This window comes from Gymnoscopelus microlampas (assembly GCF_963454915.1).
Source record: "Gymnoscopelus microlampas genome assembly, chromosome: 14".
NCBI lineage: Eukaryota > Metazoa > Chordata > Actinopteri > Myctophiformes > Myctophidae > Gymnoscopelus > Gymnoscopelus microlampas.
The window spans coordinates 14,369,918-14,387,166 of record NC_139951.1 but is presented as its reverse complement, the minus strand read 5'-3'; the positions used below and the strand labels follow the sequence as shown (position 1 = coordinate 14,387,166).

The 17,249-nt window shown below is 41.8% G+C and overlaps 1 protein-coding gene across 1 annotated transcript in view; it reads left to right on the top strand.

The window, feature by feature from the left end:
- The window catches only part of LOC311059964 (voltage-gated delayed rectifier potassium channel KCNH4-like), a 95,456-nt gene that overhangs the window by 49,145 nt on the left and 29,062 nt on the right, over positions 1–17,249 (top strand). The window contains exons 6-9 of the mRNA XM_084078085.1: positions 4,872–5,029; positions 10,335–10,542; positions 13,927–14,121; positions 15,058–15,257. Coding sequence (XP_083934211.1) covers positions 4,872–5,029; positions 10,335–10,542; positions 13,927–14,121; positions 15,058–15,257 — 761 coding nt within the window. The remainder of the gene's footprint in view (positions 1–4,871; positions 5,030–10,334; positions 10,543–13,926; positions 14,122–15,057; positions 15,258–17,249) is intronic.

Genomic DNA, 17,249 nt, shown 5'->3' with positions numbered 1-17,249 from the left:
TGACTTCTTAGCCTTTCAAGCTCAAGCAAGCGCAACTTTTCTCCACAATATGTAAGGTTTTCTAATTTAACAAGAAATGCTTTTGTTACATTACATACAATAGATGACTGTCTGTGATTTAGAAATCACATTACTGATGCTTTTTTTCTTTCATCATAGAGAAAACTATTTTTTTCATCTAACAACACAAACCTACATGTCATCTTCCACATCTTCTTCGCCATTGTCATCATCACAACTCTATCATGTCCAAATCACAACTGCAGTGCAACATCATTATTTATAATTATTACACGGCTTGGTTGAATGCTCGATTCTGATTGGTCAGTCATCGGTCATTATTTCTGGATAATGACCGATGAGCTCTATAACAGACCGCTGTGTAATCAGAGACTCAGAACACCTGCTCATGTCAACCTGTGCTGCTTGGTTATCGGCAGTAAATTAAAAAATCGGCAGTAAATAGAATGGGGGGCGTTTTGTGTGTTTTGGGGCGAGTTTTTTTCCATTTCGTCATTTGTTTTTGCGAGGCGAACTTGTCCGCCCAGCCCAATACTTATGGAATACTTTCATTGCCGTAAGCAAGGAAATACTTCGTTTTGTTGTTACTTTTGGGTAAATGTATTTATGTATTTATTAAGTAGCCGTGTAATAAGTGGGATAATGCATGGGGAGGTAGTCATTATTGAAATTTAAAGCCCTTCAGGGCGATTAACCACCTCGGCTGCGCCTCGGTGGTTAATCGCCCTGTCGGGCTTTAAATTTCAATAATGACTACCTCCCCATGCATTATCCCTTGCTTATAAACCCGCCAAATTAGTCGTTCAATCATTGAGCCATTGAAGTTGGGGTGACAGGGGAGATGTTTTGCTGTGATCAAGGGCTCTGTTTTGCTGCTCTCCAAATCCATGTGCCACTATAAGTGAAGCTCTGATTAGATCTCTGCCACAGCGTTCCAGGCCATCTCAGAATGTTGCTGTTGGGGCAGAAACCTTGTAACTCCATATTTCAACGTATATGTTTTTTTTTCATAAATTAAGTCCCTGCTTTGCCATACAACAGTGTCGCACAAACGTAGCAGAAATAGCTGATCTACAAGCTCACAACCCGTCACGATGCGACGCCGATGTGAGCTAGTAGATCTTTTTTTTTTGTGCTATATTTGAAACATTTTGAAGGTGAAATGGTTAAATGTGTCTGTGGGTTTTATACATTTTTAACCAATGAAAAGTTGTAATAAGTGCTTGTGACTGAATAATAACTACATTTTGATCCTGTAATGTTTTCCCCATTTCCTGAAAAGTTACAGTATTGAACATACAAGCTTTCTGCCCGACAGCGACGATATTTAATAGACCCACCTGGGACCTGAAGATGTTGTCTTGTTACAGAAGCACGCGAGTGGGAGGATGTAAACAAACAGCCCTTCTTGTCTATTCTAGCATTTTGTGAAGTAATAGCACAACTTTCTCCTCATCAAACTTGGTGAAGGATGGTTTAGATGAGCGTTTAGATAGGGGTATTATTTCAGCAGCCTGAAATAGCATCAGTTCCAACCCAGACACACTGTGTTGATGTATCATTTTTGGAAGGCACAGAGAACAGTGCGAATTGAACCGTAAACAACCCTGCTGTCAGTATTGTCTAAATTATCACAAAATGTGCACGGCAAGCGCTCGACGGCTAATTTATACGTTGTTGTGTGGTGGCGGGTGTTTTCTGTTTTTGTTGAAAGTGTTGACAGAACGGTGAAATAAATCAACGCTCAGCCGCTAACTAAAACTTAAGTGAGTTGCTGCAGCTGAATACAATTAGAGTTAATGAGAGAAAATGCACTCTCAAACACAACACTGTCTGTTCTCTGTTAAAGAAAGTGTTTTTTTCAGTAAGCGATGTTTGTACATTTGATGTATTCATGAAGCCATCATGCACGCAGATCCTATGCCACCATGTCTATAGTCTGTGTACATTCACACCCATTAAGAGCGGGAAAGCATCTGTCATTTTAGATTTTAACCACTTAAACCATTATTTTATACTTTGGCTATTCAAAAATAGCAGATCTATAAGCTCATAGTGCAGCACCGAGTGCCGCGCTATGAGCTTGTAGATCTGCCATTTTGGGAAAATCGTGAACATTTGTGCAAATCTTTGAATATATATATTTTTTAAAGCGAACATTTGTACTCAAACCTTTGTTTTTGGGGGTCCCTGAAACTAAATATTTTGAGATGGGGGTCCGCGACCAAATACATATAATTGTGGGGGTCCTTGACATGAAAAAGTTTGAGCACCATTGATATTATAGCAACATAAGTGTTTCAGAAAACTGTTAGGATTTAGATGACATTCATTTTTTAGAATGGGCCTCAGGTCTTAATGGGTTAAATCTATTAGGTTTATATAACCCCGGTGCTCATCTGGTTTGCTAAATGTGCTCATGACTATATTCTCCTGTGCAGGGTTAGAAGACGTCAGAGTGTAACGTATTCAGTGCAATGATTTCATCTCAGTCAGGAAAAGTTTTGCAATGATTTAAAACACAATGAAATGAGCATAATTTTATTCAGTTTCTTAAAAGTTAGATGGTACACATTTGCAGGACTGGCTGAGAGTCTATCTTTCCCTAGAACGCTGATTGCAGGCCACTGCATTCCAACATAAAGTGCTTTTCAGTTAATATATCCAGTGTTGGAACTTGAGCACCCAGCACCAATGGAGGGCATTGGAGACATTTCGTTTTGGGCTGCTTTGGCAGGTAGCTGGATGACTACTGTCTGATATAGACGGTGGAAACCTGATTAATTATGCATGCTGTCGAACATTCAAAGCGTGTGGGGGAAACTGTCATCATTTACACCAGGGAGTAGATTGATTGATTGATTGTGTTATCAACGAAAGGCAGAGATGTTCAAAGCGTATTAGTCAAATGTCCTCAATGATGTTATAATCATTTCGGTAACATGAAGGTGCTGTAAGGATTTGATAATACAAAATCTGATCATATAGTGTTTGTTCAGTAACAGGTGGTCTCCAGCTCTTTAGGAAAAAAAATATGAAAATTGCAGATCTAAAGCTCCCAATGCGTTGCGACGCAGCCCGTAGTGAGCTTGTAGATCAGCTATTTTGGCCATTTTTGCATGCCACCATTGTACAACACAGTATAATACAGGGTTAACAAAAAAACGACAACAAAAAACACCTGCTTCTCGATTATCCATTTTACACTCTTAAGAGTTAAAGATCTATAAGGGTCTATTTGGTCACCAACTCTCCATCATTTAGCTGGGGACCACCTGGAACCCCCTCAAGGACCCCTGGTGGTCCCCGGACCACTCGTTGAGAACCACTGCGTTATGATGATTACATTGCATGACATGGATTTGTGACGATGATACGTCGACAGAGCTGACAGTGACCTATGACCTGCTAGTGTTTGTGTCGTGTTTAGGAAGAAGATTGAACAGGATTTTGTAGTGCAGCGGTTCCCAACCTGTGGGTCAGGGCCCACTGGCGGGTCATGACTCATGAGGATATTGCAAGTGGGCCGCCAAAATAGTTCGAACAAAACATGGTGAAGCAGTATTTCATTACCATGCACCACAAAACTGGAATAATATTCCAGATTACATTAGACAAGCCCAACACATTGGGTGCCAAAACCGTAAATCTGCGGTTTTGCAAAAAGTGGCGTTGAGTGACATAGAGAAAAAAAAACTGTAGATCTACGTGAAGTGGTCTTTTTGTGGTTTAATAAACGATAGCGCTGTTCTCTGTAAACTGTAAACATTGGGTTCCCTTTCCACTCACTTCCCACTCACCCGGATGCAGAATTAGTGGGTTCCGTTTCTGGTTTTCGGTTTTAGCTTGAAAAATTTGATTTTTAGGCAAAAACAGGGCAAAACCAGTTACCTCACACGGTATAAAAAACGAACAGAGAGCTCCGGTTATATTTTCTTTTCTCTGGACGACGAACAGTATATTATGAATATACTCTGGTACCGAATGTGTTAAGTCTAAGTGAAAAACATATTTATTTAACCCATTCAATCCGGGAACGCATCTCTGTCATTTTAGATTTCTTTGGCTATTCAAAAATAGCAGATATACAAGCTCATAGCGCGGCACAGAGTGCCACACTACGAGCTTGTAGGTCTAAAATGACACTGATCTAAAATGGTCTAAAATGACACTGATTGCTTACCCTACCCAATGATGGCTAAGGAGGACGGCTACTGTAGGTCTTGCCTGGACTTAAAATGTCATTTTAATAATTTCTTGGATTAAAGGAGGGAGTATCTGTTATATATGTATCTATGCTCCTTTATCTTTAGCGGTTTCTTTTCCTTTGATCTATTCTAATCGTATCTACAGTATTTTATCCACTTTTTAAAGTGCACTGCTGCACTCTGATTGTAGTTGTTTGAGTTCTGTAAAGCACTTTGAGTTGCCTTGGTGTATGAAAGGTGCCGTATAAATACAATTGCCTTGCCATGATCAAAAAATATATTTTAAAAAAAAAGTTTTCATTGGGATACCTATAAATTGGAACTGAAAGTAAGCAAAGTAATAAGTTTCACTGATCCAAGCCGGAACGCAATCGATTGATCGATTGATCATTGAAATAAAAAATGCTCTGAAAATGCATGCGGTTCACCCATCTGACCACTTCGGCTGCCGTGTTAAGTGGTCAGGTGGGTGGGCCTGCCAACGCGTTCGAGATTTCCAAGTGTGCCCTGATCCAGTAAAAGGTTGAGAACCACTGGTCTAGTTAGTATATCAGGTTTAGTGCATGATGAGTCACACTTTGGCGTGTGTGTGTGTGTGTGTGTGTGTGTGTGTGCGCGTGTGCGTGTGTGTCTTCTTTGCAGACATCATCCTGAACTTCCGCACCACCTACGTGAGCCAGTCGGGTCAGGTGGTGTACGAGTCCCGGTCCATCTGCATCCACTACGCCACCACCTGGTTCTTTGTGGACCTGGTGGCCGCCCTGCCCTTTGACCTGCTCTACGCCTTCAACATCACAGTGGTAGGTACACCGTACTATCATACTGTACTATCATCTGTTCTATCATACTGTACTATCATCAGTGGTACTATCATTCTCTATAACAGTAATCAATTCAATTGAAATGTATTTCACATTTAACACATTTAGACTGGGAACGCATCGGTGTCACTTTCGATTTCTTTGGCTATTCAAAAATAGCAGATATACAAGCTCATAGCGCGGCACCGAGTGTTAATTTTTTTTTTAAACTTATGTTGCGACTGTATCAGTGGTTCTCAAACTTTTCATGTCAAGGACCACCCAAAATGTTGTGTATTTGACCACGGACCCCCATCTCAAAATATGTTGTTCCAGGGACCCCCCCAGAAGCAATGATTTGAGTTTATAATATACATAAATAAAACCTACTTCTATTCTCTGTAGGAAACCAGATATTCATTATACTGTCAGATCAATCTGATACATTGGAATTGGAACACTATAAAACTGACGGGTTCTCTCTCTCCTGGGTTTAAAGAGCATGAGAAACGACGTGGAAATAATGATGTAAATGTGACATTTCTGTTAGTTACACACGCCTGTTTTATACAGATGAATGGAAACAATTATGCAAAGATAATTGCAATTATCTCAAATATCTGCGATAAGGCGATTATGTAAAAACTGACAGGACTATTTGTCACATCATGAGTGTAAAGGTGTAAAAGAGAGTGGGTGAAATTATTTTTAGTGCAAGCTACACATTATTGTAGTTGAAATTTAAATTAGAATGGAAGTAAAAGTATCATTTATATATAAAGTGTGTAATAAATACAGAAGTATGTCGTTGCTGTCGGGCAGAATCCTCTTATCTCCATATTCTAACGTTTTATGTTTTTTCGTAAATGAACGCCCTACTTGATCATACTACAGCGTCACACAAAAGCATCAATTGATGCTTTTGTGTTTGAATCCTGAGAAGTAACAGTTTTGGACATATGAGGTTTCCACCCGACAGAGACGATGTCGCGGTAATAGCCGATCTACAGTACAAGCTTATTCTATTTTCGCTGCTTTATAAAAACGTTTGAAAGTGTAAGCGCTTAAGTATGTGTGGGTTTTTATAAATATTGAACCAGTGAAAAGTATTCACAGGTGCTTGTGATTAAATAATAACTACATTGGATCCAATGGAATGCAGGTTCCCATTTTCTGAAAATTAACCGTTTTGGACATACGAGATTGCCAACCGAAACAGACGATGTGGGAATGCATAGTATTCGCCTGCAATCATATATACTGTACATAAAGTGATAGCACCAATGTAATGGGATAACGTAAGAGTGACATGGGTGACAGGGATCAACGCCTACTCAGCAGCCTGATGGCCTGGCTGTCCCTAAAGGCCCTGACAGATGATAGAAAGCATTGTAAATTGCACATGTCATGTGAAGCCACATGTTCCCCCATAATTGCACCACAATTACTAATGAATTGAACCACACCGCGCCAACCCAAGTGGAGTGGAGGGAGGTAACGCTACACACACATACACACACGCACTCACACACCTGGCTGTGACAGATAGAAAGTGTCAATGACGCTCATGTCAGTGATGTGCGTCATGTTGAAGCCACGTGTCCACCATAAATGCCCCACAATTACTAAGATATTGAACCACAACACACCAACCCAAATGGGATGGAGGGAGGTACAGTACCCTAACACACAGGCACGCCACACTTGCATGCGCGCACACACACTTGCATGCGCTTTTCTATTCTGTTCGCTTTGGTGTGTACACTCTTCCATTTCTCTCCGTTCCTACTGCACTCAGGCAAAGCTGAGCTCTTGAAGCTTGTCTCTCTCTCTCTCTCTCTCTCTCTCTCTCTTTGCCGTTTAAAGCCCTGACATCACCGACTAATATGTACAAAGAAAGACTGGACTACATTAGTTTCGCAAAGCAAGGCAAGGCAGGTTCATTTGTATAGCACATTTCAACAACAAGGCAATGTTCTTTACATTAAGCATTAAGAAGAGGAATTATAAAAGGACATTTTTAATTCAATAAAAACTAAGGGGAAATAAGTTGTACACCTATCTGCTTAATAGGAAACACCTCTTCAAGACACAGAGCAAAAAAAAACACAATATAAAAGGACATTTGCATACAGTAAAAACAAAAGAAGTCAACATTTTACAGAAAAATAAGATAGTAAAATGACCATGCAAAAGAATAATACAAAAATCTCAATAAAAGGCATCGGCAAACAAAGGTTTTTAGCTGAACAGAGTTGCAGTTTTCTGGGAGATTGTTCCAGATAATGTGATGCAGAACAACAGAATGCTGCTTCTCCATGTTTAGTTTTGATTCTAGGGACAAAAAGCAGACCTGTCCCAGATTAACTTAGAAGAATGGATGGTTTGTGATGTCCCACAAGCTCACAAATGTATTTTTTCACCCCTAAACCATTCTATGCTTTATAAACCAACAGCAGTGTTTTGACATGGAGGGATCCAGTATAAAGATCTAAGAGCTGGAGCAATATGCTCTACTTTCTTGGTGTTGGTAGTCAAACAAGTGAAAACACAAACGTACACAGCACAATACAAGTTTGAACTCGTCAATGCCTGGATGCCATAATAGACATTGTGTGTTGGTGGTCTGTGCCCCGATTCGATGCTCGAAAATAGAACCGTGCTCTGAAATAGCAGGTTTTGGCAAAGTAAACCCACTTGGCGCCTACAGTGTCTCTACAGCTGTTAAAAACAATGGGTCTGTTTCTTGACGTGGGTGTCTGACACTTTCTATGTGTCAGGGCTTTTAGTCTGTTCAGTAATCCTGATCATATGATCAGACTTTCAATTGACTGCATCCACTTTAAGAGTGCAGTGAGTCGATGTGAGAAGGAGAGAAGTGAATCTCTATTAACCACAGCCCTATATACAGTACTGTATTTCTATCATACAACAAAAAAAGCGATTAGGCTTCATTCAAGCGGATGGGTTTTTGCCAAACTTTACACTTGATTTTATTACCTTAACTACACATTCACTGCCTGAATTATTTCAGATTTTTTGCAGTTTTATGCCAGAGATTTTTCATTGAAAAAAAAAAGTACTCAGGAGCCGAGATACAGAATTTTTAAGTTTTAAGTTAACAAGGAAGTGGATAGGAGTCTAGAGCTTCGAAAAAACATATCTCCTTGGTCTTTGGGTCAAATAAAAATAAAAAAATTAAAATAAACGAGTGAACTCGATCTAGGCAATCAATGTGTAAACATTGTCATAAATAGTATGCTTCCAGTCACTAGTTTAAAGTCTTCTTTCAATCACCATGATGTGCGTTTTGGTAAGTTATGGTCCCATTATCGGCTCCCATTTATTTTAAAATGTATGTAGGGTATGCTGTAGGAGGGGCGTGGCTACCTTGTGATGATTTGCTACACAAGCTACACAACCAATAGCATTAATTCCCCACCCCCGCTCTGGTCCCAACCAATAGCATTAATTTTCGTGTACATTTTTCGGACCGGATATAGAAAGATGGCGGATTTGAAATTGCTGAAAAATAGGCTTCATTTACGGTCTGTAGAGTCTATGGGCGTAACTTTGTCCACACTGTTTACTGTCTATGGCCGCAACACATTGCAATGCGACGCAGCGCACTTGCATATTGTCTGTTTTTTAAAAATAAAGAATTAAATTGAAAACATTTGAAAATGATGAACTACTGTAATACTCATAACGAATACTGAGAGCAGGCACAGCCGAAATCCTTGCTTGTCCTTGAATGGTATCTAACTTAGCTCTTAGATGAAGACAAAAGCTAGGCAAAGGCAATTTTTTCGCAAAAAAAGTGCGACCAATTGCTGCTGGGCCCACGAATCGAATGAAAAAAACATTCAAAAGTACTAAGTGGCAATAAGAACGTCCATTTCTCTGCTGTTTGCACGGCTTGTCGTCTGAACGTGCTGCAGCGGCTCAGCAATAAAGCAGTTCAATGACTGTTTGTGTGTGTGTGTGTGTGTGTGTGTGTGTGTGTGTGTGTGTGTGTGTGTGTGTGTGTGTGTGTGTGTGTGTGTGTGTGTGTGTGTGTGTGTGTGTGTGTGTGTGTGTCACCATAAACAACCCAAAAGGCTTCCAGTTTCCAGAACAGCTACCTGAGATTAATCTTTCGCTTTCCTTTCTCTCTGCTTCTTTTAATGTACACAATAATATTTTTGTTGTTCCTGCCTTTCCCTTCTTGTTGTTACCCTGCCCTGCCTGGAGGGTCTTGTTTTCATCCAATGTGTCTGTTTGTTAGCTGTTTTATGGGAAAACAACTGCAAGGGAAGACGTGAAACTTTCAAGAAAGGCGTTCAATGGTCCCTTTATTACCTGATTAAATCGGGTGTAATTGGAACAACATATTCTTTGTATTTCTCCTCAATTGTGGGTTAAAACTAAAGTACTGTACATATTTCCATATAACTACAGGCTGGTTAAATATAGTAACATGTTTTACTATCATCGACTAATGGGAAGGCATATTATGGGCTTTCATTTGGCGACCGTGAAATTTCAAACTCAATGTCACCCAGGGGTGACATTGTCGTGCCTGGCACCTCTGCCTACAAATCTAATTTCCCAACAGAGACTGATAAAATCTCAAACAGACCCAATCAAACTGAATTCCTCTCTCACTCTGTCCCCTCTTCACTCTCCGACATCCTTCCTTGTGTCCAGTAGTGGAAAATAACGAAGTACATTTACTATTCCGACAATTCCGACGTGCTACATGTTGTATTTAATTTACTTCAGTATTTCAATTTTTTTTAAATACTTCTACCCCACTACATCTCAGAGGCAAATATTGTACTTTTAACTCCACAACAATTATTTGACTGCTTTAGTTACTAGTTACTTTGCAGATTTAGATCATTAATACAAATATTTTCGGAAACGTTTGATAAGTTTGGAAAAATGTGAGTACCTTGGGTACTGTAAATATATTTGATGGCAATACTTGTATACTTTTACTCAAGCAAAAAACTTGGAATAGTGGCCTTTTACTTGTAACAGAGTAGTTTTATATTGGGTGGTATTGCTACTTTTACTTACCCACTTAAACCCCATATGGTTAAGTGGATTTCCTCAGGGCTCTATACTAGTATATTTTCAATTTTCTGTTATTGTGGGCAATGCTTTCTCTGAAAAATAGCCGATCGACAAGCTCACAACGCGACGCATCGCGTCGCGCTGTGAGCTTGTCGATCTGCTATTCTCAGCGAAAGCCAGAATACGGAGGCTGGGGTTTTAAGTGGTGTACAAAACTCTCGAGTGCTTTGTTCCACCACTGCAGACGTCCCTGGTCCACCTCCTGAAGACGGTGCGTCTCCTGCGTCTCCTGCGCCTGCTGCAGAAGCTGGACCGTTATTCCCAGTACAGCGCCATGGTGCTGACCCTCCTCATGTCCATGTTCGCCCTGCTGGCCCACTGGATGGCCTGCATCTGGTACATCATCGGACGCAAGGAGATGGAGCTCAACGACTCGGACACCTGGGACATAGGTGGGTGGGTCAACCCCCGGGGACTATTAGGGGCTGCGAGCCTGCGACCGTCGATTATTTTCTTAGCGATTAACTTTTTTGAGTAATCGAGAAGCGTAGCTTTTCATAATAGCAGATCTACACGTTCACGACGCGTTGTGAATGTGTAGGTCTGCTATTATGAAAAGTTGTTATTTCATCGTTTTTGAAATGTTTTTAAACTCTTTGAACTATTTGCTTATAGTGCATTGCCCATAATAGGGATTGATTGTCAATCCAATATTTTATGAAATTATCGTCTATTTTTTTAAATCGATTAGTTGGATTAACTGATTAACCTGGGACCAACGCATTCTCACTCCCAACTCACATATGGACCCTTGGTCAGGACCAATTGGCATCACTTTTTTTTTGTGGGAACCCCTCTAGTGTCATTTTTCAACATGCAAGGTGGTCCAATACTGTGCTGTCATGTGGTTGACGATGGAATGTGGACCTGATTGAGGCTTCGTCCACACGTACACGGGTATTTTCATAAACGCAGATATTTCGTTTTCGTTTTTGAAAACCTCCGCGTCTACACGGCCCTGTTTTAAAAAATCTCTCTGTCCACACGACAACGGCTAAACGTTAAACGACCCATGCAAAAACTCCGTTTACCGTGTCCACACGGGAACACATAGCCGGAGTTTTTAAAAATCTACACTGTGGCAGGAGTTTTCCAAAAGATGCGTTTACATGGAGCAAAAACGCGTTTGCGTGTGGACGAACCCCCCAAAACGCATATAAAAAGCTACGTTTATGAAAATACCCGTGTACGTGTGGACGAAGCCTGAGATAAAGGCAATGTTGCCACAATGTAACCACTTAAGCCCTGTTTTATATTTCATTTTGTGACAGTGTTGCGCAAAAAGTGACGATCTTGATGTTTGCTTATTTAGTTTTAGTTTTTCAGAAAAGAAAAAAAGAAGGGAAAATGTGCCCTGACAAAGGGACACCAGGTTGAAAGTGGTTAAAAAACATTGAAAAAAGGCAGCTCTGATGGGAATCACTTATGATCGATACGCTTGCTATGAAAAAGGGTGCCCTCGGCACCATCATTGGACACGTAAGGCACCTGACCAGGCATCAAAATATGAGGAGTTGGCAGTGAGAATGTGTTGTGGGGATTCCCCTGGCCTCCGTGGTGCCGGAGGACAAGAGGTTGGGGCCAAGGGTTGTCATTTTATTTCCCAGTCCCATGCCCCCATTGTGCCAGACATAATTGACAATGTTCCTGGCACAATGCGGCATGGGACTGGAGAATGAGAAATGAAAATGAAAATAAGGACAATGTCACATTGTCACATAATAGTTGAGACAAATTATAGTCAGAACTTCTAAGAGTAGGCCAGGATAAAACACGCACAAGATAGAAGGCTTTGGTGGGATTTGATTTACTGTAACAGCAGGAAGTGCCGTGTGGCTCGGTCCAGAACAAATTTCACACAGTCTCTGGCCAAAGGGAAAAGGTTTTTGATCTAAAAACGCTTCACTGTTCCCTCTCTCCGCAAGGGACTAAATTAATCTCAATACCAGCAGCTGTTGCAGAGGTCAGTGGATACAATTCTTCATACCGTCTCAGAGGAATTGAACTTTAACATGTCATTAAGAACTACATACAGTAGCGCCCGCACTGCCGTGGGCTCCCGGAAATCTGGACGTGAATCACAGCTTTTGAGTCAGGCTCCTTACAGAGCGGATCGGCTACTTGTTTGAAATTAATGGCAGCCAGCAAAGCGCGAGCGCATGCCAAAATGAGGGGTAGGCTACGGATTTGTTTTTTTGCCCACTTGGACCTCGGCTATAAATAGTTACGGAAGAAATACCACAGGAAGCTCGCACAGCTAGAGCTGACGGTGGTACGGCAGCCAGATCAGACCTCGGGGCTCTAATGAGCATGTTCTGATATCGGATCAAAAATCTCAAATGTTGAGACGGAGCATGTTTGCTGCTGATGTTGCTGCTTAGACATGGCTTAACAAGCACAGGTCACTAAGGTCTTTCTTTTCTTATTTCTGACCTTCAGCAGCGGCTGTGTGTAAACACCAAGCGCTTGTGTGTACGTATAATTATACCAGTTGGTTCCCAACATTTATTTCCTTACATCCGACAGACCGACACAAACTGAGACACCCGACACATGCATGTACGGGCTCACAGACTCACACACACAATCTTGTGTCTTTCATGTATGTTAACCACCAAAAAGCAAAAATATGATGCTGTTTTGAAAAATAGTACACATGTACTGTATTAGATTCTATTTGACTATTTCTGACAATACAATGGCCCAAAAATGGAAGCTATGATTTTGTGCAACATGCTTAAAATGTTGTATTACCTCCAAACAGACAAGCCCCCCACAAAGGGGGCCCGGACCCTAGCTTGGGAACCGCTGGTATAATACTATAGCGTATATAATAAATTATATAATTGAACGTCTGGTTCAGCCTATTGCGGAAACGCTCTACACATATTCATCTGTGTGTATATGCGCGAGTGGCGTGTGCATGCGTTTGTGTATGTGTGTGTTTGTCCATTGAGACATTAGGTCATACCTGCTAATTAGCTCGAGGCCTTTATTCGTCCCTGGCGGACGCAATCTAATTTAGCCGTGTCCCACGCAGGCGGCCACGCCACCCTCCTGACTCTGCCTCTGTCTGTTGGTTGGCTGGTATACCTGCAGGCCAGCTGGGCCGCTGCCAGCCTCCTCTCGGTGCTTCCCCCAGCCCCTCCTCCTCCCCTTCTTGCATCTGAGAAAAGCCCCCCTGTTCCCCCCGGCCACACAGACATGTTTAAATTGAATGATTATATCACCGTGCTTCACAGTGACGCTACTCTACATGTGGGAGTTGGGCTAGGTCACAGGTTTTCAAAGTGGGGACTGAGGACCCCAGGGAGGCCACCAGGGAGTACCGGAAGGGGCCAATTGGTGCCGGAAAAGAAATTTATAACATTTTAATAATTCATATATACAGTATATATATACTTAAAGTATATTGCTGCCCTGGTGCACTGCAAGTAGTGTCCTCTATATGCCGCATGTCACCCCCGCTATCAACCCTCTCTTTTGTCTCTGTCTCTTTCCGTTGTACTAGAGCAGCAATGGAGAGAAAATCAATCTTTTAATTAGGTTTGAGCCAGATGATGCTAGTGTTTCTCACCCTCGATGCACACACTTGGAACAGTGTGGAGTAACTTTTGGTAATTTTCAGACAGCAGATGTTTCAGGCAGCTAGATCTCTAACCTTTGAACTCCCAAATCCCAACTCCCCTGTCTCTCTCTCTCTCTCTCTCTCTCTCTCTCTCTCTCTCTCTCTCTCTCTCTACTCTCTACTCTCTACTCTCCACTCTCCACCCAAGGATGGCTGCACGAGCTAGGCAAGCGATTGGAGACTCCCTACGCCAACAGCACCATTGGGGGTCCTTCGGTCCGGAGCTCGTACATCGCTGCCCTCTACTTCACTCTCAGCAGCCTGACCAGCGTGGGCTTCGGCAACGTGTGCGCCAACACGGACGCCGAGAAGATCTTCTCCATCTGCACCATGCTCATAGGCGGTGAGTCTGGCGTCTTCGGGGCGTCCACCCTTGGCACCGAGCGCCCTGGCACCTGCCGCCTCCGTTTTCTTGGCACAGCGGAGGCGGAAGAACTCGGCAGGGGCGTAGGTGGGCTGATTTGGCTGGCCTTCTGAGAGACAGCTTGCGGAAAGGGTACACTGCTGTCTCTTAAAATCAATAAAGGGATTATTCTAAAGCCGAGGCGGTGGTTGTTATTAGTGCAACAGCCCAGAAGATAATGATTGAATCTGCGTTTATGATGTCCATCTTATCAAAATGAAGAAAAAAGAAAATCCTCAGGACGGCGTGCTGTGCTGCAGGGCTTCCCACACTTTTCAGCTCAATATAACCAAAAGATGAAATACGATTTACAAAAACGGACCTACAAAACTTGACAAATACATAATTAAACACACAAGCCCTATTTCAAAAATAAGAGGTATATAACCTCAAAATGCGTCACAATGTGATGCGTTGTGCACCTTGTAGAACTGCTATTTTCACTAGTTCTTAAAAGTGTAAAACTTTTATGGATTTTGTACTTTTCTTCTTTTTATATATTAGAAATAATACATATTTTGTAGAAAAATATAAAGAAAAAAGGATATTTACTCACAAGCCATAAAATGAACCTGTGACCCAAAAATGGGTCCTGAACTTTTGCTTGGGAACCACTGCTGTACTGTGCCTGTACAACTACTGTATCGTGTGGAACAGTGTCAAATTATTTCACTGAATTTCATTATGTTTCATGCCACCCTCACATTTTTGAAAGACTATGCTGGAATATGTTAATATAACCAAGCACTCAGCTGAAAATAATGTTTTAGGTCACATTGACCTGTATTTTTTTCAGTTCAGGGAATACCTGTAGTTTGTTTTCATAACACAGATATTCATGACTTTCAAAAATGACTTCTCTCGTCTCGTGTATAGCACTGATGCATGCCGTGGTCTTTGGCAACGTGACGGCCATCATCCAGCGCATGTACTCGCGCCGTTCGCTGTACCACACACGCATGAAGGATCTGAAGGACTTCATCCGCGTGCACCGGCTGCCACAGCAGCTGAAACAGCGCATGTTGGAGTACTTCCAGACCACATGGTCTGTCAACAATGGCATCGATGCCAATGAGGTAAGGGGCTCCAAGATTGTTCTTTGGTTTCGAACGTTGCCATATTCTGCAAAACGCCAACATACTGTGTAACAGTCATGGTAGCCTACGTGAGTCATCCCATTTGTTCCACGGTTGTTGCCAAAAAGGAAAACCTTTTTAGCCTTTCTGCAGTCTTTCATGAACATTTCATTTAACCACTTAAACAGTGTATTTTCTGATTTCTGTTATTGTGGGAAAAGCTTTTGCTGAAAATAGCCGATCGACTAGCATAAATCTGATTAAAAAAATACATTGAAAATAGCAGATCTACCATCTCTTAGTTGTGAGCTTGTAGATCTTACCCAGGGGGCAAAGGGGGGTATGCTGCATTTGCTCTGCTATAAAAGGTTGGCCACCAGAAATAATATCTATGACCCCGTAGGATCACAACCTATATGGACAACCCGGTCAATTTTTTGCTGGAAATCCAATATGGCCGCCTCAATATTGGCCACTATCAGTACCCAGGGGCAAAGGGGGGTATGCTGCATTTGCCCTGCCATAAAAGGTTGGCCACCAGAAATAATATCTATGACCCAGTAGGATCACAACCTATATGGACAACCCGGTCAACTTGCTGCTGGAAATCCAATATGGCCGCCTCAATATTGGCCCCTATCAAAAAATAGCTTTGGCAATAACTTTTGAACCAGATGGGCTAGAAATAAAAACTTGGTGTCTATTTCATGGTTTCAGAGCATGAGAAACTCAATGGAATACTTATCTTTATGATTGGGTGTGTCTGGCCCTTTAATTTGCATATTTCCAAGATGGATGCCACGCGAAAATGAGTTTTACTATGACTTTTACAGTGACAGCTTACTGTTATGGCAAAAAGTCTGCTTTTTAAGCAATATGAACACATTTGGTCAGTTTGAGCTTTCATTTCTATTTTGTCAATATGGCTGCAGTCATAAATAATGTATGGTATTACATTTTCCCCCAGATTTATTGATTTATAGATCTATAGTTGTGGGGATGATTGCAGAGAAAAATCGGAGAAAAAGCCCACAATGTATCTTATGTATCATTTTAATAAACTAAATACAATATAAACATACACATGCACACTCCAAGACTTGCCAAAAACTTCAACTTTAGGGCTATACAAATTAACATAGTGGTATGCATTCAAGTAACATAACAAAATATAGACTACTTAGTGACAAATAGAGTAAAGGCGGAGTTGAGGTTGCCTACAAAAGGTTCATTTTGACCTCTATGGTGCTGTCTTGCCTGCTTCTAAAGCCAATGATACTATGGTACAATGCTATTCACTGTCACTGTTGTCATGTGTTGCACTGATCCTGCTGCATCGTGTCTCCAGTACCTGGCAACGGCATCCTAAGTAGCATGGAATTGCCTTCTTTGCACAGGAACAGAGGCATGATATTGCCTTGTTCATTGACAAAGGCAAGGCTGGCTCGGTAGATGCAAGAGGGACTGCATTGCTAGCACTGAGAGACCATCCATACTCTGTGAAAGAAGGAATATCCGGCTTGGCGATATGTGCACATTTATCTATTATGGTTGCTAGAGCAGCTCTTCTCAGGTGCAGGTCAAAGGCATTCTCTGTCGGGGGCAGCAGCTTTAAGAGGGTTGATCTATTATTGAGGAACTTGTACACTCTAAGCTTACTCAGGTCAAAATCCTCCGGGTGGTCCGCTTTGGATGTATATACAGCAATTGTGAGGTCTCGTGCCTGATTGATGACGTCATATGAGAGGGAATCAGAAGAGTTTTCACCAAACTCCTCAAGTGCAGGGAGATCCAGACGCATGCTGGCCTTGAACCATGCCTTCTTCCCAGTGAAAAAGGGATAGCTGGTGGTATCTCTGCCACTTAAACTATGGATAAAGGGCAGGGCACGACACTGTGCAAGCCCCAGCGCTGATACCATTTGATGGATAGGAAGGTATGAATTGTGTTCTCACCCACAGCTCTGGAAGGCATCTGAGATGGGTTGCTGCA